At 58.5% G+C, this 22901-nt stretch overlaps 2 protein-coding genes across 4 annotated transcripts in view; one reads left to right on the forward strand and one right to left on the reverse strand.

Annotated features, from left to right (window-relative positions):
- Positions 1-590: 590 nt before the first annotated feature.
- GLIS2 (GLIS family zinc finger 2) lies at positions 591-5001 on the forward strand (the record flags this gene model as incomplete). Its single annotated transcript, XM_079719785.1, has 6 exons — positions 591-762; positions 1635-1807; positions 2350-2526; positions 2610-2743; positions 2825-2943; positions 4202-5001. The coding sequence occupies 6 exons, from the start codon at positions 591-593 to the stop codon at positions 4999-5001; spliced, it is 1575 nt and encodes a 524-aa protein (XP_079575911.1).
- Positions 5002-7915: 2914 nt separating this feature from the next.
- The window catches only part of LOC307063898 (mitochondrial import inner membrane translocase subunit TIM16), a gene marked incomplete at its 5' end in the record, with an annotated part of 66996 nt that continues 52010 nt past the window's right edge, over positions 7916-22901 (reverse strand). Inside the window, 16 exons of one of the 3 annotated variants that reach the window (XM_079720243.1) lie at positions 7916-8071; positions 8496-8561; positions 8918-9054; positions 9413-9490; positions 9879-9963; positions 18207-18293; positions 18818-18909; positions 19306-19441; positions 19708-19824; positions 20750-20839; positions 20937-21078; positions 21842-21927; positions 22005-22109; positions 22183-22325; positions 22406-22492; positions 22597-22705. In XM_079720243.1, the coding sequence (XP_079576369.1) occupies positions 7985-8071; positions 8496-8561; positions 8918-9054; positions 9413-9490; positions 9879-9963; positions 18207-18293; positions 18818-18909; positions 19306-19441; positions 19708-19824; positions 20750-20839; positions 20937-21078; positions 21842-21927; positions 22005-22109; positions 22183-22325; positions 22406-22492; positions 22597-22705 (1647 nt within the window). In that variant the 3' untranslated portion in view covers positions 7916-7984. Of the gene's footprint in view, positions 8072-8495; positions 8562-8917; positions 9055-9412; positions 9491-9878; positions 9964-15124; positions 15281-15396; positions 15492-18206; positions 18294-18817; positions 18910-19305; positions 19442-19707; positions 19825-20749; positions 20840-20936; positions 21079-21841; positions 21928-22004; positions 22110-22182; positions 22326-22405; positions 22493-22596; positions 22706-22901 lie in introns of those variants that run through there. The other 2 variants (XM_079720245.1, XM_079720244.1) reach the window with 2 other exon arrangements.

Below are 22901 nucleotides of genomic sequence, written 5' to 3' on the forward strand. Positions count from 1 at the left end.
GAGGTGACCACAACTGCCTAGGTGCTAGCAGTCAGTAACTAGCACCTCTGAGGGCCACCTGGGAGGACACTCATTGCCCTCCTGGCCTGGTTCTGGGTCTCCCAGCTCATACCAGGCATATGTCCCAGGCGTGACTTCCCACTCAGTCAGAAATGACCTTTGGGACTTGCCTGGCCAGTTCCAGGGAGAAGATGTGGCCTTGAATCTGATGGTTCTGCCACTTCCTAGCTCTGCAACCTGAGACAGTGTCGCTAAAACTCCATTCATGGCAGAATGGACCCTGTGAGCTTTGCTTCCCAGAAAAGTCTCATGAGAAGTGGAGGAGTTAGCTGTGGGTTGGTGGTTGGCTCACCATGATACCTGCTATCCAGAGCCACTCAGAGGGTCTCTCTACCCGGGGAGACAGCCTTCACACTGCCCAACACCCACTGCCTCTCCGCTTCTGTGGGCTTTAATGGGCTCAGCCCGAGGAGGAGTCTGGGGTCACAGTGTCACAACACAGCTCCTGTCCTCTCCCAGGTTCCTGCCTGAATACCAACTTGGGAGCCCCTCGCTGCCTGCTGCCACCCCCACCCCCAGCCCCCATCACCATGCACTCCTTGGACGAGCCGCTCGACCTGAAGCTGAGCATCACGAAGCTCCGGGCGGCGAGAGAGAAGCGGGAGAGGACACTGAGTGCAGTCCGGCACCGAGCTCTGCACAGGGAGCTCGGCCTGGTGGATGACAGCCCCACCCCAGGCTCCCCGGGCTCCCCGCCCTCAGGTACTGTGCCCGGGCAGGGCAGCAGTCTCAGCCCTGGTGGAGCCCTGGCGATGGGAAAATTGTCCCAGGTGTATCCACCAGGACATACAGCCCCTCACAGCCTCATTTAGAGCGCCCTCCACACTGTCCATCCATCCTCCCAGCAGTTTCTTTGGAGGCGACACTGTCCCTGGGAGGAGGGAACTAACTTGCCCAGCTCCTGAAGCTGGCACAGCAGAGCCAGAATTCAGACTGAGGCCTCTGGGAGAATTTGGAGGAGCTGATAAAGGGCACGGGGGATTCCTGGGTAGTAACAAAAGGCCCCGTGGCCCAGTGTCTGGGCTCTGAGGCAGAGTGGTCGGTCAGCCAGACCAATTGAGACTGGGGACCGAGCCCAGCAAGTGCTTCTTAGGGGGTGCTTTGGGCTCAGGTCTTCTGCTCCATCTCCGGTGGACCCTGCAACCCAGATCTACCACGTCCGAGCTGGAAGGCTCTGGAAGCAGCCCAGCCCAAACCTTTCATGTTACAGAAGGGGGCAGAAAGGGACCGGAGAGAAGTGAGAAAGGTCCCTACCTGACATTGTGATGGGGAATCAGTGGCCCTGGGTTCCAGTCCCTATTCAGTTACTTACCCTGTGTGCCAGCCCATTCCCATCTGTAAAATGGGTACTTCCCATCTTAACCAGTGGCTGACCTCTCACCACGGCAGAGGTCACATTTGTCAGCTGTACAGGCTGCTACTCAGATTCCGGGGTCCCAGGGTGGTGCGGGGTGGGGGGGGGCAGGGCGTGGCTGGTGTCTGCTTCCAGAGTCACAGTGGAGGAGTCGTGGGCAGGAGGGCCTGGCCCGTCAGAACCCCTGGCTCCAGTATCCCTGAATCATGCCTTCCCTTAGGCTTCCTGCTGAACCCCAAGTTCCCCGAGAAGGTAGAGGGACGCTTTTCGGCAGCCCCCCTGGTGGATCTCAGCTTGTCGCCGCCGTCCGGGCTGGACTCGCCCAATGGCAGCAGCTCGCTGTCCCCTGAGCGCCAGGGCAATGGGGACCTGCCTGCAGTGCCCACCGGCCCGGTAAGGAGGGGATGTGTGTTCTAGAGAAGGTGTATTCCTGGGGCTGCTGTAACAAAGGACCACAAACTGAGTAGCTTAAAACAGAAATGTATTATTGTGGAAACTAAAGTCCAAAATCAAGGTGTTGACAGGGCCATGCTCTCTCCAAAGGCTCTAGGGGGAGTCCTCCCTTGCCTTTCTCAGCTTCTGGTGGCTCCAGGTGCTCCTTGCCTTCTAGCCATGTCACTCCACTCTCTGCCTCTGTCATCACACGGCCTCCCCCCACCTCGGTGTGTGTGTCCAAATCTCCCTTTCTCTTTTGGAGACATTGTTCACTGGGTTTAGGGCCCCTGTCCAGTCTGACCTCTTAACTTAAATCTGCAAAGACCCTATTTCTATACAAGGTCATGCACACAGGTACCAGGGGTTGGGGCTGGGACATGTCCTCATGTGGAACACAGCTCAACCCCTAGACAGAGGGAGACCGGGGGTGTGGGGGTGGGGTTTGGGCCCACTGGCCCGTGGGCAGGTGCTGACCAGCTCTGCTCCCTGCCCTCCCCCAGGACCTCCAGCCACTGCGCTACCTGGACAGCGTCCCCAGCTCCTTCCAGTTCTTCCTGCCCCTAGGCTCCGGGGGGGCCCTGCACCTGCCTGCTTCCTCATTCCTCACCCCCCCCAAGGACAAGTGCCTCTCGCCAGAGCTGCCCCTGCCCAAGCAGCTGGTGTGTCGCTGGGCCAAGGTGAGTGGGGGTTGGGAAGAGTGGGGCAGGGTCCAGGGCAGGTGGCGGCCCCACTCGGGCTCAGCACACTCTTGGCCCTGCAGTGTAACCAGCCCTTTGAGCTCCTACAAGACCTGGTGGACCACGTCAACGACTACCACGTCAAGCCCGAAAAGGACGCAGGCTACTGCTGCCACTGGGAGGGCTGTGCCCGCCATGGGCGCGGCTTCAACGCCAGGTGAGGGAGGGCGAGGTGGGTGGGAAGGGGGGCCTGGGTGTCCAGCGGCTGAGCTGTCCTCCTGTGCCCTCCCTGGAGCAGATACAAGATGCTCATCCACATCCGCACACACACCAACGAGAAGCCGCACCGCTGCCCCACCTGCAGCAAGAGCTTCTCCCGCCTGGAGAACCTGAAGATCCACAACCGGTCACACACAGGTAAGGGCGGGGCTGGAGTGCGGGTGCCGGGCCATCCGCACAGCCAAGAGACAGGCGCGTACCCCAACTGTTTGGCGGTCCCTTTCCGAGTGCCACTTGCTGGGGAAGCCTCTCCCGTGGGTCAGACCCTCGCCACGCGCTATCGGGACACAGACTCATCTTCCTGTGTCACACTCGGCATTGTGTTCGTATGATCGTCGACTCATGCCACCTGTGACTGCACGCTTCTCATGGACCCCAGCACACAACAGGGCCAGCACTGGCCAGCAGAGCCACACACTTAATTTAATTTATTTATTTTATAAATATTTATTTATTTGGCTGCGCCGGGTCTTAGCTGCAGCGCGCGAACTCTTAGTTGTAGCATGTGGGATCTAGTTCCCTGACCAGAGATCAAACCCGAGGCCCCTGCATTGGGAGTGTGGAGTCTTAGCCACTGGATCGTCAGGGAAGCCCCTTAATTTTAAATTTCCTAATCGCCCCCATTGAAAAAAGTACAAAGAAATACACGGTGAGGTGAATTACAATGATACATTTTCTTGAACTCAGTATATTCAAAATGTTGTCACTTCAATATTAAAACATCAGGGAGGGACTTCCCTGGCAGTCCAGTGGTTAAGACTGTGCTTCCAATGCAGGGGGCGCAGGTTCAATCCCTGGTCAGGGGACTAAGATCCTGAATGCCTGCGCTGCGTGGCCAAAAAACAAACAAACAAAAAAACCCCACACACATCAAGGAGACACTGAAATTCTTCACTTCCTACAAAGTCTGTGGACTCCGGTGTATATTTTACACTAGAGGCACATCTCAAAGGCTCACAGCTTCACGGGGCTCCGGCCGGCCCTGGTCAGCAGGAGCAGCCCTTTCATAAATCTGGAGAAACTGTGTTGAGTCAGGGCCAAGGGCATCCACGCAGCGCTCACTGTGAGCCAGGCCCCAGCAGGGTCTTTAAGCAATTACCTGTGGAAGTGGTCGCTGTCATCAAAGTCTGAAGCACAGGCCTGAGGCCAAGGGCACACACAGCCAGGCCACAGGCTGGCTTCTTAGCGGCCACGACCTGCCGTCCCCACTGGAGTCAGAGCTCCTGCCGGTGCTGAGGACACCACCCCCCAAATCAGACAGCCCCTGCTCTCAGGGAGGTCTCGGTCTGGGGTGAGGGGCCTGGGGACTGTCGAGTGGGGGGTGGGGGGTGGGAAACTGGGCTGGGATGGCCTGGGCGGCGGGAGCCCCTCACACCGGCACCGGCGCCGCCCACAGGCGAGAAGCCCTACGTGTGCCCCTACGAGGGCTGCAACAAGCGCTACTCCAACTCCAGTGACCGCTTCAAGCACACGCGTACCCACTACGTGGACAAGCCCTACTACTGCAAGATGCCCGGCTGCCACAAGCGCTACACGGACCCCAGCTCGCTGCGCAAACATATCAAGGCCCACGGCCACTTCGTGTCGCACGAGCAGCAAGAGCTGCTGCAACTTCGCCCGCCCCCCAAACCACCACTGCCCGCCCCTGACGGCAGCCCCTATGTCAGCGGGGCCCAGATCATCATCCCCAACCCGGCTGCCCTCTTCGGAGGCCCCGGCCTGCCCGGCCTGCCTCTGCCCCTGGCCCCCGGCCCCCTTGACCTCAGCGCCCTAGCCTGTGGCAATGGCGGGAGCGGTGGGGGTGCAGGGGGCATGGGCCCTGGGCTGCCCGGCCCCGTCCTGCCCCTCAATCTGGCCAAGAACCCGCTGCTGCCCTCGCCCTTTGGGGCTGGCGGACTGGGCCTGCCCGTGGTCTCCCTCCTCGCTGGCTCCGCTGGCGGCAAGGCCGAGGGGGAGAAGGGGCGTGGGGCGGTGCCGGCCAGGGCCCTGGGCACAGAGGGCCGCAAGACCCCCCTGGAGAGGACTGAGAGCGGCCGCTCCCGGCCAAGTCCCGACGGCCTCCCCCTGCTGCCGGGCACCGTGCTGGACCTGTCCACAGGCGTCAACTCGGCGGCCAGCAGCCCAGAGGCGCTCACTCCTGGCTGGGTGGTCATCCCGCCGGGCTCCGTGCTGCTCAAACCGGCCGTGGTGAACTGAACCCACTCAGTGGACGCCAACCACCTGTAGCCCAGCCGGCGGCTCCCAGCCCTGCCCCCCGACGAACGGAAACTCTTCTGCGAAATAGCAATAATGTTCTCCTGCCCCAGGGCCCAGTTGGCTGTGTCCCTGGGCAGACCTAGCCCCAGATAAGCTGGGCAGCAAGGATGGTGCTAGAAGGGCATTGCTGGCACCCCAGGCTCCCAAGGGAGGAACTGGGTCTGCCAGCTAGGGAGAGCTGTGCTCCTGGGTGCTGAGGCCTGGCTCACCTCTGCCCCACGCCGCCCCGTCCTCCACCTAGCCCTCAGTCCCCCCGCCCCCAACTCTAGTGCCACGCTCATCCAGTGGCCAGCCGGGCAGGTCACCCTCCCTCCCTTGCCCACCTGCCAGCCCTGTCCCAGCAGTGGGGATGGTGGGGTGGCATCTGCCCTCCTGACTAGCGCCAGGCTCCCTCCCCATCCCCTTTGATGGTGAGCTGTGAGGACCCCCTGGGATCGAGGCCCCACCCCATCCTGCCTAGCCTCACTGGGCCCCTGCTCTGGGGGCTCCTGACCCCTTTCCCTCTGGTCTACCCTCCAGAGGGAGAGCAAGACAGACGCAGGCCCTGGCAAAGCCACAGGAAGAAGCCACCTTACCTTATGACAAGGCGCCTCCCAGCTTGGAGAGGGAGGCCCGCTCTGCCAGCTGCCCTTCACTGCCCGCCATCTGCAGCCGCCGGCTCGCTGCCCGAGGGTCAGTCCCTCCTGTGGATTGGCTGACACTCCAGATTGAGGGGGCTGGCTGGCTACTCACCTGCCCCTTCACCACTGGGCCTCCCTCTACTTTCAGGGAGCCCTGAGCGGGGAGAGGTGCCAGGACCTGGGACTGGCCCAGCTCAGGGAATAGGTGGGGCTGAGCCGGGCCTGGCCTGGGGCGGTGCCACCCTGCACAAGGGGCTGTGGAGGCCTGCAGGGTGTTGTTAGGAGGGGAGGCTGGCTAGGCACAACCCCAGGCTGGGATACGGCTTCTGTCCTGGGGGCACCAAGTCATGGCCAACACAGGCGAGGGAGGGCTCCAGGCTGGTGCTGGGCACAGGAGCTTCCAGAGGCCATGGACAGAAGGACCTGGGCTTGAGGAGGGGAAGAGGAGCCGCAAAGCAGCCAAGGATGCCCTTGGGAGGGCCCCGCCCCTCTGCCTGGGAAGGGGAAGCCAGACGAAAGAGCCTGGACTTGGCGACCTGGCTGCTTCCTCTGGCTTTTCTGAGCTGAGCTCCTGCCCTAGGTGTCCCTGCTCTGCTCCCCCATGGAGGGAGCCAGAATAAGCTAAGGATGCTGGGGCTCCATGTGCCCCAGAGCCCACACTGCTGCCCAAGCCCAGGGAGCTGGGCTCTCCCACAGGCCCTGGCGGTGCAGCACATGTCTCATTCCCCGCCCTGAGCCCTCACGTTCCCTCCCCGTAGGGGGCCTGGTTCGGTCTGGGAGGTGCTGGCCCAGCAGTCAGGAGCTCTGTCTGGCTCCTAGGCCTGCCCTGCCCTTGGCCACTGTGACCAAGCCCTCCGTGTCGCCGGCTGCAGAACAAGGGAGCTATGGGACTGCAGGGGGGTCCTTAGCAGCCCTGCAATTTCCCTCCTCTGAGCAGCTCTGCTGACCCTGCCCTTTCCTGGACTGCCCTTCTGTCCCAGAGGGGTCACCCTGAACCGGCCCACTGACAGGGCCCGGCAGCACTGGCTTTGCCCCTTGAAGGGGCTGTGAGCAAAGCAGGAGGGAGCTGGTCTCCTTCCCTCGCGCCCCACCCAGGACCCAGGCACCCCCACCCCCACCCCCACTAAGGGCCCCAGGCCTTAAGTGCCCATTGGGGTGAGGGGTTTGAGACTCAAGCCCCGGGAGCGGAGGAACAGGGCACTGGAAGGTGACATTAGCTCAGCATGTGACTCGGTGATAGACCAGGCCCGAAAGGGCCGGTGTACGTGTCGTTGTTGTCGGTTTGTTGTTGCACATTCCAGGATATCAGTATTCTAACAGGTTCTAAGTGCCTTTCTATCGTAGCTTATGTTTTTCCTCCTCTTGGCTCCATTGCTGTTAGCATAGAGTTTTAAAAAAAGAAAAGAGATAAGCTAATGACTATAACAATATATTCCTCCATGTGAGAGGAAGTTTATAAAGAAACAATAAAAGTGAGTTACAAACACGGTTTGTCTTGGATGTGCCAGGAGCTGGGCCATGGACAGGAGACCATCTCTGACTGCCCGTGCCTGGCTCTGGGGTCCCCCACCCAGACTGCAGTGCTGAGACCCTGTTCTGGGGTTTTCTCCCAACCCTGTGGGGGCCACAACCTCTCTATCTGCTGCTGGGAGCCAGAAGGGAAGGGCAGCAGGGGGAGGTGCTGAGACGGAAGGTTCTGGACAACACATCGCAGGTTCAGATCCTCATCTGCCACTGCCTGCCATGACTTTGTTGAGTGCCTTAGCTCTGGGGAAGCCCGGCTCCCTGGCCTCGGTGCAATGAGAGGCTGGCAAAAGCTCCTCTTTCCCGGCCACACCCTGGAGCTTTCCCCCCAGATTACTGAGGTGTTAGAGCCCAACCCAGGTCAGGGAGAGGCGGCCTGTGACAGAGCCCGGGGGCCTGAGCTCCATCCACCAGCAGAGTGGGCGGGGCAGACCTGAGGGCCGTGATGCCGAGGGAGGGCCTGGCATTGGGACTGCGGCAGCAGGAGTGGCTGTGTCCGGTACTTGACAGAACGCGACCAGCTTCCTTAGACGAGCAGGGCCAGGCTGGCTGGCTTCTAGCCAACCTTGCCCACACTGGCCCCGCTGGGTGTCAAAGGCCCAATAACGGGCAGGCAGATGCCACTGCTTCCCCTCCCCTGCACGCACAGCCCCACGGCTGGCGGGAAGAGCAGCCTGCCTTCTGGAATCTGGACGTGCGCACTCAAGAAATGCGGAAAAGACATTTATTACCGAGCTATAAATTAGAGGTGGGCGGGCGGGGCGTGAGGCACCGAGTGGTCACGTTTTGGGCGGCTGCTCTCGCTCTCTGTCCTCCTGGGCCTGGATTCTGAGTTCCTCCTCAAGGCGCTCCTTCGCTCGCACCACCTGGGGAGGGAGTCACAAAAAGTTAGGCAGGATGGCCCCTTCCCTCCTCGGGTCCAGCTCCAGCTTCCTGGAGAGCAGTGGGCAGGTCAGAGGTAACAGCCTGAGCGGAATATAAACAGAGGGGCCTGGGGACGCACTGACTGAGTCTGGGAGCTGAGAGCTGATTCCAGCACTCCACCAGCTAGCAGTCCTGGCCCTTCAAAGCCTCGGCTGCTGGGGGCACCACTGTCCAGGGTGACACAGGGCCCAGGCCAACACAGTCCCACTGGCTGGGCCACATGGAGCTGGCAGCACTGAGGGGCTGGCAGTTTAGGGGGCTCCCTGCGCCCCAGGGACCTTTCTCCTGCCAAGCTCTGAACTGCCTGGAAATGAGGGAGACCCAGTGAGAAGCGGCCCCGCGGCCTGCCCTCCTCCCAGCACTCACCTTTGACTGCAGGTAGAAGGAGCCACCCACGGATTTGTCATTCACCTTGAATAGGTGTTCGTAGTTCTGCAGAGGAGGGGAGACGGTGAGGGTCCCTGGGTTACAGAGGCAGGGGAAGCTAGGAAATGACAAAAAGGAAAGCGAAAGGGCTCGCCCCCTCCGCCGCGCTATGGCACCCGGAGCCGTTGAGGGGCAGAGAAGCAGACAGGTGCCCACTGAGGGAGGCCCACGCCTCTGCCACTGCTGCCTGTGGCCTAAACACTGACAAGTGACAGTGGCTTCTTCGAATCCCAGCTGGCCGCAGCCAGAGCCCCCGCTCCTGCCCGTTTCTGCTGCCCCCGTCCCCCCTCCCAACGCTGGTGGCCTGCCGCCCCATCCCCACTTCTGGTCTGCTTGTCTCGGAGCTACCCTGGTGGCCTCACCTTCTGGATCTCCTCAGGGCTCAGCTTAGAGACGTTGAGAATCTGCTGTGCCTCCTGGAGGCTGAGGCCGGAGAGGTTGGAGGCGGCTGCAGACTGGTGTCCCGCGCGCCCCCGGGCGTCAGCTGCTGCCCGGCTGGCTGTGGGGACACACGGGTGAGCACTTGGCCCTCAGCAGCCGGGAGCTCCCCCGGGCCTTCCACGTGGGCAGCTCACCGCTGCCAGGTGGCGTGGGGGAGGAGACAAGCCGGGCCAGAGGGCATCTCTTCTCCAGGAGTGGATTTTTTTGGGGTGGGGGTAGTAAAGTGAGGACAGGGGCAGGGGCTGGTCAAACCTGGCATCAGGTCCCCAACCTAGACCATGAGATGACCCTGTCCCTCTTTCCTCCCCTGGCCTCTACCTCCTGGGTGCATCGCAAGTTGGGGAGTTTAGGTTACTATGGGGAACAGAGTGAAGCTGCAAGCAGGGGCAGGCAGCATGGCTCTGCCCTACGGTTACCTAGGCCACCAAAGCAGGCTGCCTCGGGTGACTTCTTCCCTTTCAACGCCTCTAGATTCAGGAGCCAGTACACTTTTTCTTAAAGGGTCAGAGAATAAGTATTTTAGGTTCTGCAGGCCAATTAGTCTGTGTTGCAATTACTGGACTCTGCCTCGAAAACAGCCAGAGGTATGGCTGTTCCAATAAAACTTTATTTACAAAAACAGGCGGCCAGGAGGGCCAGTGTGCCCATTTCTGGCCGGATGCTCACGCCCATCAGGTCTCCCTTTTATAGGATTGTCCCAAGATCTAGTAGCTCTGCCCCCCAAAGGGAAGTGCCCCAGGCTACCTGAGCTGCCAGAACCCCACCCCACAGAGGGCCCTTGCATTCACAATTGGCCCAGTGCGAGGGAGGGGCCCAGAGCTACGGGAAAAATCTGAGCCAGGCAGGATCGCCCAGCCCAAGGAGACAGAGGCCCAAGCTTACCTGCAAACTCCTGCTGCAGGGCCCGGGCAAAGGCCCTGCCCACCACCTGCACGCCCATCACAATGATCTGGGCCAGGTACTTGGCCTGTGAGCAAAGCAGGCACCTATTAGCAGGCTGCATTCTCAGAGCCCCCAGTGATGGACCCTGGAAGTGGTGGCTGTGCGACAAGACTTCTGGATTGCTGAGGTAAGGAAGCTCAGAGCAGCAGCCACAGACCACTTCCTCCAAAGCACCCTGATAAAAAGCTTCTGCTTTGGGTGGCTTCGGGTGCTCATGGGACAGCAGGTCCGGGGGAGCGGGGGGAACCCAAGAGAGTCCCCAGAGGCAGATGGGACTCTCGCTCGTCCTTTGGACGAGGCGGACAGGAGCCAAGGCAAAGTGGCCTGGGAACCAGAACTCAGGGCCGGTCCCAGACCCTCCATTCACTCTGCCACGACAGGCTGCTTCTTGTACTTGGCTGATCCAACCTTTACGGGTGGGGAAATGCAGTGCCATTCTAATTGTCCCCATACTATTCAAGTCAGTTCCAATCAACACAACAGAAGACCAAAATACCCTCCACTTTCAAGGAGCAGAGCCCACTAAGTGGGCATTTAGACAAACACAGCAGGGACCAAGTGGTGAGGGAGAGCAGGCCAACCCCTGTTCCTCCACTGGCTCACTCCTTCACTCAAACCCTGCCTGAGTCACCACCGGGACCACAAAGATACCCAGGACCCGGCCCTGTGGGAAACCCTCCACTGCAGCGCAGTGCGAGCGTCTTCTACCCCAAGACCAGGTGGGCCAATGCACCACGGAGACAAGTGGGGCCTCTCATCAAGCATGACCAGAGGCGTGGAAAGGCACCGGAGGGACACCTCAGGAAGGACAGGGAGACTCTGGGAGGCAACGGCACTTCTGGCAAGTAGAATCTCGATGGGAAAATGGGGGCTTTCTAGGCAGGGGGACCAGGGTGAGCCCAACTGGGAGAAAGTGTAGGGGATGCCTGGGAGCAGCCAAGAGCCCAGAGGTCTTGTAAAATAGTAGGAGGTAAGATGAGGCAGGCGGGTGAGATGGGAAACATACAGATCTTACTGTGACCAAGGATTACAAGCAGACAGCATGTGTGTGTGTGAGATGGTACAAACGTGGGTGCGTGGAGGACACCCGGGGAATGCTCACGGCAGGTCACCACTGCTCACGTGGCACATCCAAGTGGTTTCCAACAACCAAGAATGGACTTAGCCAGGGTGCTGAGCACTGTGACAAACACATTCTATCTATTGTGCCATCTAATCCCAACAACTCAAGACGTTGAAACACAGAGGGGTTTAGTGACCAACATGAGGACACACAACTAATACCTGGGGGAAGATGGGCAGAAAACCCATAGCCAGTGCTATCAGCTATCCCCAGGCTGCCCACCTCACACAGAATCCCGGGGTCTGCAGGGAGGGCGACTGAACAACATGACAAGGATCAGGACCCAACCCAGAGGCCAAAGAGGGGCTTGTTAGATTCCAGTGGAACCCCCGACTCCAGAACTGGCCTTGCTGGCCTCCCTAATGGGTGGGGTGGGATGCGGTTCCGGGCCATTAGCGGGGATTGATAAATGGGAAGTGGGTTTGGATTTCACAAGTGGGTGGAAATTTCATAAGCCCCGTATTTCACACCATGAAGACTCCAGTGATCAGAGGGAGGGGCGGGGCTGCAGGCGCTGCACTGTGGTGAATAGACTAAGGAGGATCTGCTTCAGATGGGAAAGTCTCACCTGGCTTCTCCCCCAACCCCCGCTTGCCTAAAGCCTCTCCCAAGTCGGGCAGGAGGCTCTGAGATGGACAGCTGGTCCTGTCTGAGGGACTGAGAGGCTGACAGGCCAGCAGGTGATTCCGAGTGTTCCCTTGGCCAGGAATTCCCACCAGGCCTCCGACCACACCTCCTTCTGCTGCCACACCTGACAGCAGCCCCACCCCACTGCCTGCACTGTCTCATACTCAGGTGTTTACTTCTCTGCCCAGGTGGTGACTGTTGCTAAATAATGAACGTTAAGAGCTGAGGCTCGAACTGGGCAGCTCCCCCACCACCCCCTGCCCATGGTTCCTGCTGCCAGAGCTCCATAGCTGCAGGCAGGCTGGGCTTCCTGCAAAGTTTCAGAGGCTACCCCAGCCATCCAAGGGAGCTGCCTGGTCCACCCACCACAGCTACCAAGGTTCCTGCGGGAGGCATCTCCCGGGGGAGGCAGTGATGTGGAGGTTACACAGACAAGCTCTGGGATCACCTGTGTGCAAATGACAGCTGGGTGCCCTGGATAAGTTCCCAGTCTCCCTGAGCCTCAGCTTCCTCTCCTATTGTGGCCAACAACAGGGCTGTCATGGGGATTAAATGAGATAATGCTTACAAAGTGCCTGGCTCAGACCCTGATAATATAGTAGGTGCTCAATAAATGTTGACTTTCATTTATTACTACTCTTTGTTTCCCAAAACCTGACACTGGCCAGGCACTGGAGAGTAACAAAACTCCGCCCAACACAGCAGTTCATTTGATAGATCCTCTGATTCCTCAGGGGAAAAAGCTGCAAAATGCTGGGTTACATTCACAGGGAGCTGGAAGCAGCGTGGAAGAGAAGTGAGAAAGCTGCTTTAGTCAGGCTGACATAACCTGGGTCCCCGCTTTGCTTCTTGCCAGCTGTGTGGCCCTGGCAATCACTCAACCTCTCTGAACCTCAGTTTTCTTATCTGCAAAATGGGGAGAATAATACCCCCCTTATAGGAGGGCTAAGGCCCTCAGAAGCCAAGGCATGTAAAAAGTGGACACCTGACAGTGGCAGGTCCAGAGTAGCTCAACAGCTGCCTCTGCTTCCAGACCAGATCCTGCTTGGTGCTGAATGATCTAGAGATCAGAGGTGCAGCCAAGCTTCTCAGCTACCTACTCAATACCCAGACACCTACCAAGTGCCAGGTGGGTCAGCTGTGCTCACAGCTGAGGATTCATGGGGAGCACAGCTGTGCCAGCTGCAGCTACCACAGGGGATGAAGACAGTTACTGGCTGAGGCCTCTCCCAGAAAGCCCTAAAACACCCCATAATCCACTGACTGATGCTCAGGCCTGAAGACCCAGGGCAAGAGCAACTGGCCAACACAGCATCCAACTCAGGCCAAGCTGATGGTCAAGGAGCAGAGGTCAGAGCCATGAGACTCCATGCCTGGGACACTGCAGATGGCACATATGCTTTCCTGCCTGGAGAGCAATGTGGCACAATGTGGGACCAAAGCCCTGCAGCTGGGGCAAAGGACCACAGGCAGCGTGGGGGGTTGGGAAGCCCTAAGGAATGTGGTTTGTCCTGTGTGAACTGCATCAAGAAGGCAACCTGGCTTTGGACAGACGGATGTGCAAAGTTCCCTTCAAGGCACAGTTCCTTGGGCTGGTGGGTAGAGACAGCCACTGACTCACCCTCTTCTCAAGGACGCATGGAGATAGAAAGGGGGCTCTCTTCACCCAGGGCCCCTGCAAACAGCTGCTGGCATCACAACTAGGCAGGAGGGAGGTCAGGACCACAACTGTCACATCTGCCATGATATGTCCAGGGCCTGGGCTGTGGCTAGCACAGCAGGTGCCCAATACATATTTGAATGAATGTGACACTTGACAGGGCTTCCAAATGCCTCCCACTCCCTCTGCTGAAGGATGGTTCTGGCCATCCTCCCAAATCACGCACACAATACCCTACCTCTGCTGCCACTGCCAGCCAATTCAGTCTACCCCCAGCCTGGCATCCCCAGCTCTGGCTACAAATGACTTCTCTAGTTTTCTCTCCCCTCATCACTCTCCACATCACGTACTGCAGCCACACCATCTACTCCAGGATCGGCTCCCCTCCTTCTTTACTCTGAATTCATACACCACACAGGTCACTCTTTTCACGTGCACAATTCAGCACTTTTTAGGATATTCATAGAGCTGTATAACATTTTCATTATCCATCCCCCCAAATTCCATACCCATTAACCCACTGAACATCCTCTCTCCTACTCCAATACAGTCTAATCCCAACATTCTTCAAGACTTAGCTCATGTCAGGCTTCCCTAGTGGCGCAGTGGTTAAGAATCCACCTGCCAATGCAGGGGACACGCGTTCAAGCCCTGGTCCTGGAAGATCCCACATATCCCACATGCCGCGGAGCAGCTAAGCCCATGCACCACAACTGCTGAGCCTGTGCTCTAGAGTCCGCGAGCCACAACTACTGAGCCTTTGTGCCACAATTACTGAAGCCCGCGCACCTAGAGCCTGTGCTCCGCAACAAGGGAAGCCACTGCAATGAGAAGTCCGCGCACCGCAGCAAAGAGTAGCCCCTGCTCTCTGCAACTAGAGAAAGCCCCGAGCAGCAACGAAGACCCAACGCAGCCAAAAATAAATAAAATAAACAAATATATATATATATATATATATATATATATATATATATATATATATATATATATGACTTAGCTCATGTCACCCCCATTCCCCTGGGTGAAATCTTTCCAGGCTCCTCCCATTTCTACCCTCCCATATCACTGTCTTTCTTTTCCTATTAATATTGTCCTATTTTACGGACTCGCCTGCTTTCTCCTTTAAGGTACCAACTCCTCCAGAGCCACATGCAGGAATGTGTGTGAAGGACTCAGCTGGGGTGGGGGGCGGGGTCCTCAGAAAATGGCAGTGACTATTACAAGGCAGGACCAATGTGGTGCTAAGTGTGTAGTCTTAGGACACAGAGGAGCTGGGCTCAAAACTGGGATGAGTGACCCTGGAAAAGTCAGACGCCCTGAGTTTCAGATTCTTTATCTGTAAAATGGGGACAATGAGAGCACCGACTTCTTTAGAATTAAATGGGAATCTACATAAGCCTCAGCTCAGGGCCTGGCACTTGTAAGCTCTTACCTTATCCTTAACACTATCAGTTAAGAAGTGGTTCCCCAAACCCACTGCCTCAATCACTCAACAATCCTCTATCCGGGGAAGAGCTCAGGACCCTGTACTTTTAAAGGTCCCCAGGTGACCTGACGCAGCCAGTGTGGCCCAGATCTGTGGGCTGGCTCTGGGTGCCAATGGTACCGCAGAAACGCTCAGTTTTCGGTGTTGCAGGGTCTGGTTCAAGTCCCAGTTCTGCCACTTCCTCGTGAAAGTCCCGGAGCCCGTTTCACCAGCTTTCAAATGGGGACGATAATAGGGCGACACCATCAACTAGCTCGGGGACCGAGCAGAGGCTCGCGGGCCGGACTTACCTCCACCTTGGGCTGCCGGCACGTGGCTGGCGCACACGGCGATCGCATCTGCTCGGTATTTCCCGGCACGCCAGACCCGCCCTGCCTTCCAGCCAGAAGGCTCTCCCTGGCCCCGAGGTCGACAGCGCCCGCCTCAGTAACCCCCGGCTGCGACACCCCAGTCCCCGCTCCCCGCCGGGAACTCAGGTGGCGCGCGGCGCCCGCAGTCCAGCCGGAGCTCCCAGCCCCGGCCCCGAAACTGCCTCCCTTCCCCTCCCCTCCTCATGCCTCACCATGGCGGCCACTGTGCTTCTGGGGCGCGGGCTCCGGCTTCCCGGCCCCTCGGCCCCGGCTCAAGGGCGGCCGGCGGGTCAAAGGTCAAGGGAAGCTGCGAAGAGCGCGTGCGCTAGGCATGCGCGTTGCTTCTGAAAGGGCGGGCGTGGGCGGAGACCTATGGCCCGTGGGCGGAGTCGGGGCGGGGCCTGCCCCAGCCTCCGGCGTTCCGGCGATCACCGGAGGCTACTGATGGGCGGTTTCAGGACCCTCTGGCCCTCCTGCTTATCCTGGGGCGCTAGGAGCAACAGAACAACACGGGTCAAATTGGGGGGGGTGCTATTTCTTCCCTCCATTTTGCCAAAATATTTGGGACTAAAAGACATGCAATAAACATACAACACCTCACAAACAATGAGTAAGACGTCAAATTCTCACAAATATTTAGGAAAACAGGAAACTTCAAAGTAGGTTTCATTCCAGGTTCCCTGTCTGGAAAGGAGGGCTCGTCTCCCTCCTCCTGCAAGTCTTTGTTCCAATGTCACCTTCTCAGTGAGGCCACCTTGATGCCCTACCATCGCTGCAACTTGTCCTCCATTCCTTTGCTTTTCTAATACAGGCTTTATTGAGAGAGAATTCATACACCACACAATTTGCCCTTCTGAAATGCACAATTCAGTGCTTTTTAGTATATTCACAGAATTGCACAACCATCACCATTAGTTCCAAAACATTTTCAGCCCAGCCTTAGCAACTCCATACCCATGAGTAGTCACTGACAATTTCCCCCTCCCCCAGCCCCTCGTGACCACTAATCTGCCTCCTCTTCTATGGATGTCTCTTCTGGATGTTTCGTAGAAATGGAATCATACTACATGCGGCCTTTTGTGTCCCTTTTTTTTTTTTTTTTTTGGCTGCGTTGGGCCTTCGTTGCTGGGCACGGGCTTTCTCTAGTTGCGATGAGCAGGGGCTATTCTTCGTTGCGGTGCACAGGCTTCTCACTGCGGTGGCTTCTCTTGTTGCAGAGCATGGGCTCCAGAGCACAGGCTCAGCAGTTGTGGCACATGAGCTTTGTTGCTCCACACATGTGAGATCCTCCCAGACCAGGGCTCGAATCCATGTCCCCTGCATTGGCAGGCGGATTCTTAACCACTGTGCCACCAGGGAAGGCCCTTGTATTTGGTTTAAACCTCTTTTTTTTTTGTCCACGCCATGTGACATGCAGGATCTTATTTTCCCCACCAGGGGTCAAACCAGTGCCCCCTGCAGTGGAAGCCTGGAGTCAACCACTGGACCACCAGGGAAGACCCATAAACCTCTATTCTTGATCCCTCCTATTTTTTTCTGAAGCTCTTACCACATTCTATCAAATTATACCATTCATTCATCTTTATGTTTATTATCTGTTCCCTCCCATTAGAATGTGGATTCCTGGAGGGCAGGACTTTGATCTCTTTCCTCCACTCTTGGGCATCAGCACCTGGAAGAGTGGCTGGCACATGGAAGACACTCAACAAACGTTTGTTGAGTGAATGAGAGTCGGGCTGCCTCCTACTATGTTCTGGACCACTACCCTTCTTTCCTTTCCTCCAACTCTCCAAATTCTTTATTCTCTCAGCACCCTGGCTGCCCTTCCTTTTGTCTGAAACGTTCTTCCCAGGGCTCTCTCCATGCCTTTGTGGCCTTCAGGTCTTAGCTCTCAGCTTAAACGTCGCTTCTCAGACCCTGACCACAGTCTCCCCGTGGCTCCCTTTCACGTAGTTTATCTACTTCACAGCCCTCCTTGCACTGTCTATTTGTGAACTTGCACATGGTCCGGCTCACCCTGGCCTACTAAGACTATACTAAGTGCCTTGAGAAGCCATGTCTCTCCCGTTCATTACAGGAGCTGCCATCCAGAGCCCTGCCAGATACTAGCGTGTTGGATGAATGAATGAATTCCCAGCAGGAGCAGAGTGAGGCCTGGGACAAGTGGGAGCCCAGGGCCAACCCGACCTCACCCATACTCCTGTCCCCTTCCCCTTCTAGCCAGCCAGAGACCACAGCGGCACGAGAGGTGGCCAGCTTAGAAAAGTTTAATTGCTAAAAACATCCAGGGTACGTGTAGGCTAGTCCCTGCGGGGCTCACACCCCCTTCATTGGGCTATCAGCTCAGTGATGCCCATTCCTCCTGGCTTCAAGTTTGGGGAGCAAGGCTACTGGTCCCAGGCCCCTGAGGCTGGTGCTGCTCCAAACGGCCTGGTGGGGGGCCAGCCCCCTAGGCCCTTGACCAGAACTGGAGCAGCAGGCAAGATAGGACGGCATGTGATAATTGAAGGTGCTGGGCAAAGCCAGCCCAAGCTGGGACCAGCCCAGGTCAGAGTAGAGGGGACAGGGAGCCCAGCGGCTGCCCAGGGACATGCCACTGAGCCCTCACGCCCACCCCACCCCCATGCCCCTGGCTCCACATGCTAGCAGGCAGCTGAAGAGAAGCAGCTGGTCCCAGAAAATGCAGAGATGCGAACAATCCATGGGGGTTGCAGCAGGACCCAGAGGCTACGGAAATGCCCAAGATCCAAAGGAAGCCAGGCCTTCTGGGGTGAGGTGTGCCCCGGCCAAGAGGTGGCTTCCAGTTTGAGGGTGAAACGTGAGGTGTGCAGGGGCACCAGCTGGTTCAAGGAGGCGGCAGTGGCAGGTGAGGCTAGAGGTGGCTGGTGGGCAGGCTAGTCCTGGGGAGATAAACCAAGAAGTGGGAGGGAGTTGAGAGGGCCTGGGGGAGGGGGGTGGTGCATGCGGCAGGCGTGAGTTGGGGAGAGATGGGACAGGCAGCAGGGCCCACTCGTCCACTCACCCACTCGTCCTCATCCACACCTTCGAAGGAGTCCTGTGGGAGCGGGTCCACCCGGTTCCCCAGCTTTGCCACCATGGCACTCAGCAGCTGGGAGAGGGGACGGGAGAAGAGGTGAGAAGGGAACAGGGCTTCTGACCCCAAGAATGTCAGATCCCAAGGCTGGAACCCCAAGGTTCAAGGTTGTGGGAGAATCATTTTCATTAGAGCCCTGACAAAGTTGATGGTTTTCATTGAAAAAGATACCTTGACAGAGATGGGGGAGCCAGAGACAGACAGACTGTAACACGGAACATAAGAGTCACAGGGCAGCTGTCTCCACATATAGCCTCAGACGCTCAAATGTGCACCAGGGTCCCCAGCGCACTTGGGTCTGGTTGGGTTGGGCCAGGCTAGAGTGGGGCCTCTTTCCACCCTTCCCTGGCTTCCTGAGCCCTGTGCCCTGGGGGCGGCAGCAGTCAGCTTCAGGGCTTTGGAAGGTCTTCCCTGTCCAACTGACAAGTGGGTGACACTCGCTCCTTGCCCAATCTGGGTTGGACTAGAGAACTGAAGGGCAGTCACCAGGAGCAGCCAGGACCCTGTGACCCCAGCGGCCAGCCCTCTTCCATGCCTACCTCTTCCTTCTTCTGCTGATCCGACTTCTCTTCCAGGTAGAGTGCTGAGGATGGGGCCCGCCGGGCAGGGCCTTCACGGGGGGCCTGGCTCACTGGGGTGGGACAGCAACAAGCATCAGGCAGCAGAGAGCCCCTTTGGTGGGGCCTCCTGGCCTAACTGCTTGGTACCAGCCCCTAGGGGATTCCATGGCAGAGAGTCCAGAGGTGGCGCTTCGTTTCACAAGGCCTGCCCTCGGCACCAGGCTGTGTGCACGTGCGCATGTGTGTTGGGGGTGGAGGGCTTGTGATGGAAACACAGACCCTGGGCCCTGCCCTCCAGGGGCTCAGAGACCAAGTCCGAAGAGCAACCACCCCATCCCTGGGAGCACTAGAGGTTTCTGATTGCCAGCAGGGATGGCGGTTCGGACTTGGGCCTTCTGCCCCTTTCTCCAACCCCCACCCACTCTCCTGCTTCCTACCTGCCCCCCCAGCCCAGTCCCTCATCCTACCTGGGGTCATGTCAGGGGGCTTCAGGCTAAGAAGCCGGGGCTGCCCGTTAGCGCCTCCCAGCCAGGCCTCAGCGCTGAGCACCGGCTCCCAGCTCACAGCCGTGTCTGGGAACACGTCATCCTGGAAGAATTCTTTCTGCAGGGAGGGAGGAAGGGGCTGCCCTGAGGTACTGGCCAGAGGCCTAGGGCACACAGGCATCCATTGGGAGGGGGCATGGCAAGACCCAGGACCCCAATCTGAGGTTTCTGCAAGTTTCAGAACATCAGCAGAGTAAGGGGAACAGGTGCCCCAAAGAGCAGTGAGTGGGGCAGTTTGGTGACAAGACCAGTCAGGCCCCAAAGCCTCTGACAGGGGCCAGGCAGGGGGTGCTGGGCATTGGCATGCTGGGCCCCCAACCTCACCCTGACTCGGGGCAGCCGGAAGGTGACAGGCTCCAGGGAGGTCTGGCGAAGTCGCAGGCATCGGGCAAACTCCACCTCCCGCACGTCACACTCGGTCTTGGGCAGGAGAATGAAGCCCTGGGGCGGCAGGGGAGTTGAGCTGGGGCTGGAGTCCAGAGCTCACACTGAGCACCTGGGCCCCCTCACTTAGGACCATCAGGACCAAGGCCTATCCCTGGAGAGTGGTGTGATATTTAACAACTAGCTCTCTGGAGGGAAAATGCCCGGCTTTGTAGCATTTGCCTATTTCCATGGTGTGAAAACTCCCACCATATCAATTTCACACTACTAACATGACCTGGTGAATGCAGATTTGGGAAGGGATGTGCAGTAGCAGCCCATGATACAGTATTTCTGCCAGACAGGGCCCACAGATGTAAATAACCTCAATAGTACAAATAATAGTGAAGTCAAGTAAAATAATTAGGAAGTGATAAATTAAGTATCTATTGCCTTGGTCTTTACTGTAACTTATTTGTGGGTTCATAAGACTTAAACTTACATATTTTAATTTTTAACAATGGTTGAGTTTAAAAACCAGTTCCCGGGCTTCCCTGGTGGCACAGCGGTTGAGAATCTGCCTGCCAATGCAGGGGACACAGGCTCGAGCCCTGGTCTGGGAAGATCCCACATGCTACGGAGCAACTAGGCCCGTGTGCCACAGCTACTGAGCCTGCGCGTCTGGAGCTTGTGCTCCGCAACGAGAGGCCACGACAGTGAGAGCCCTGTGCTCCACGATGAAGAGTGGCCCCCGCTTGCCGCAACTAGAGAAAGCCCACGCACAGAAACGAAGACCCAACACAGCCAAAAATAAATAAGTTTAAAAAAAAAAACAAAAAAACCAAACCAGTTCCCGAGGCTGCTGGGTACACCCCGCCCGGCCCGGTGGCTCAAGGGCCCCACAGGCCCCTGCAGTCCTGCACATGGCCACAAGAGGGCGGGTAGCCCATGGTCCCACCTACGGAAGGAGGACCAGGGAGTGTGTGCGTGTGCGAGGGCTCACCTTGTGGGGGTCAGGTGATGTGAAGCTGTCGCACTCCAGGAAGAAGGGGGCCTCGGGGAGCAGCTCATACAGGAACACACGGGTGTCGCCCTGGGGGGACGGCAACAGTGAGGTGGCCAGCATTAGCTGCCTTTCCCCCCACCTCCTCTCACCTGCCCAAAGCCCCCGCCTGTGCACCCCAGCCCACCTTGCCCGTGAGCAACACCAGGCGGGTATCTGGGTCATAGCTGGGCAGCAGGGTCGAGGGAGCCACATCCAGCCCCAGCACTGCCAAGGGGCCACTGGCCAGGGCCTCAGCCGAGTACAGGAGTAGCTGGCGCTCACTTCGGCTGCAGGGGGGCAGAATCAGGTCCTCAGAGCTGGAGGGGCCTGGGGCATGGCAAGGACTCCAGCAAGGCCCCCGATCTTGTGGGGCTGGAGGCCTGAGGGCCTCGGGGTGGGAGGAGAGGCCTCTGCCCATCCTCCTTCCTAACCCAGCCTCAGAACCACTGGCCTGGCCTAATACAATAGCTTTCTAACCTGCCGCCCCGCCTCCTCCCGGACCTCTGCCCCCTCTGCCCCTCCTCAGCACACTCCTGTCCCATGGCCACCGTGGCTACTAAGTCTGGACTTTTCTCCCCACATTCTGTTCCAGCCAGGCTGGTCACCTTCTGGGCCACTCCACCCAGAGGTGAATGCCCTCTCCTCCGGGTCTGTGTTTACCAGCCCCTTTGTGACCCAGTTCAGATGATACTTCTCTTAGGAGGCCCTCCCTGATCCTTCCTCCAGAGCACCAAATGCCCATCCCTTGGACCTCTCCAGGAGGCTTGGTTCTGTGTTTTGTGTGCTTTGTCTGATCCCCACAAGATATGGGCTCTGCAGCAGGGATGGCTTTCAGCCCTCTGGGCCCCTAGTTGATTCATTCCTCCCCATCTCCTTCCCTCCCATCAATCCACCCATGCACCCATCCATCTATCCATCCATCCATCCATCTGTCCAATAAATGAGAGTTGGGGACAGCTTCATGCCTGACAGGTGTATGTGTATCTGGGGGAGGGGGCACAGGTGGCTGCTGAAGTCTGGGGATGGGAACAGTGGTCCCAGAGTTCTCACCTGTCAAAGCCAGACACCAGGAGACAGTGACCATCACACACCCAGACAATGCGGGCTCCACGGGCCCCCTCAGGCCCTGGGCCTTCCTGTTGGGATATAGTACATGAGGCCCAGCTGGGACCCCCGCCAGGTCTGAGGGCCGCCCCCAGCCCCTCCTGCTCACCTGCAGGGGCTCAGGGCTACCCCGGGGCTCGTAGATCCGCAAGTGCCCATCCTTGCAGACAGTGGCCAGCTGCCGCCCATCAGGACTCCAGGCCAGGCCAAAGATCTGGGGGCAGGTGGGGACGTGAGAGGCAGCCTCTTGCCCTGTGGCTGGGCGCCTGCCCCCAAAGCTATCCTACCTGATCCCGGTGGCCCTGCAGCCTCAGCCGCTCTGCTCCAGCCTTAAGGTCCCAGATCCGAATGGTAAGGTCGTAGGAAGAGGAGGCCAGCGTGTCAGCTGCCAGCGGGTGGAAGCGCAGAGAATAGATCTTCTCCGTGTGGCCTGGAGGCGAGGCATGGGGTGACACTGAGCCCCTCAGGAGCCACCGCCCAGCCCCCGGCCCCCACCCAGGCCCCCCTGACCTGTGAGCACGGCCTCGGGCATGGTGAGCACCTCCTCAAGGCCTTCTGGGGGCACCCGCCACAGCCGGATCCTGGCATCCTCCCCAGCTGTGGAGAGCACAGGCTCATCACTGCTGACCCAAGGCCCCCCTTCTCTGTTCCCATTGAGGACCCTGGGACCCTCCCTCAAGCCCAGTGCCCAGCCTCCTTACCCACAGCGAGGTGGTGGGGATCAAAGGGGTCCCAGGCCAGATCGGTCACAGCTGCCCCATTCTGCAGCGTGGGCAGTGCTGTGTCGGGCAGACGGCCGGGCTTCCGCAGCTGTGGGAGGTGCCCCCACCCCGAGGCCCATCAGTAATATGCAGGAGAGTCCGGTCCCCAGGGCTGCAGGGCAAGCAGCGTGCCTGGGCCCACACCCTCTGCAGCTGATGATGCACCACCAGGTGGCCCAAGCTCTCTGCCTCAGCCACCTTGCGCTCTGAGCCCCAAGTGCCAACCATGAGGCCCCCAGAAAGTG

This window comes from Hyperoodon ampullatus (assembly GCF_949752795.1).
Source record: "Hyperoodon ampullatus genome assembly, chromosome: 14".
Lineage (NCBI taxonomy): Eukaryota > Metazoa > Chordata > Mammalia > Artiodactyla > Ziphiidae > Hyperoodon > Hyperoodon ampullatus.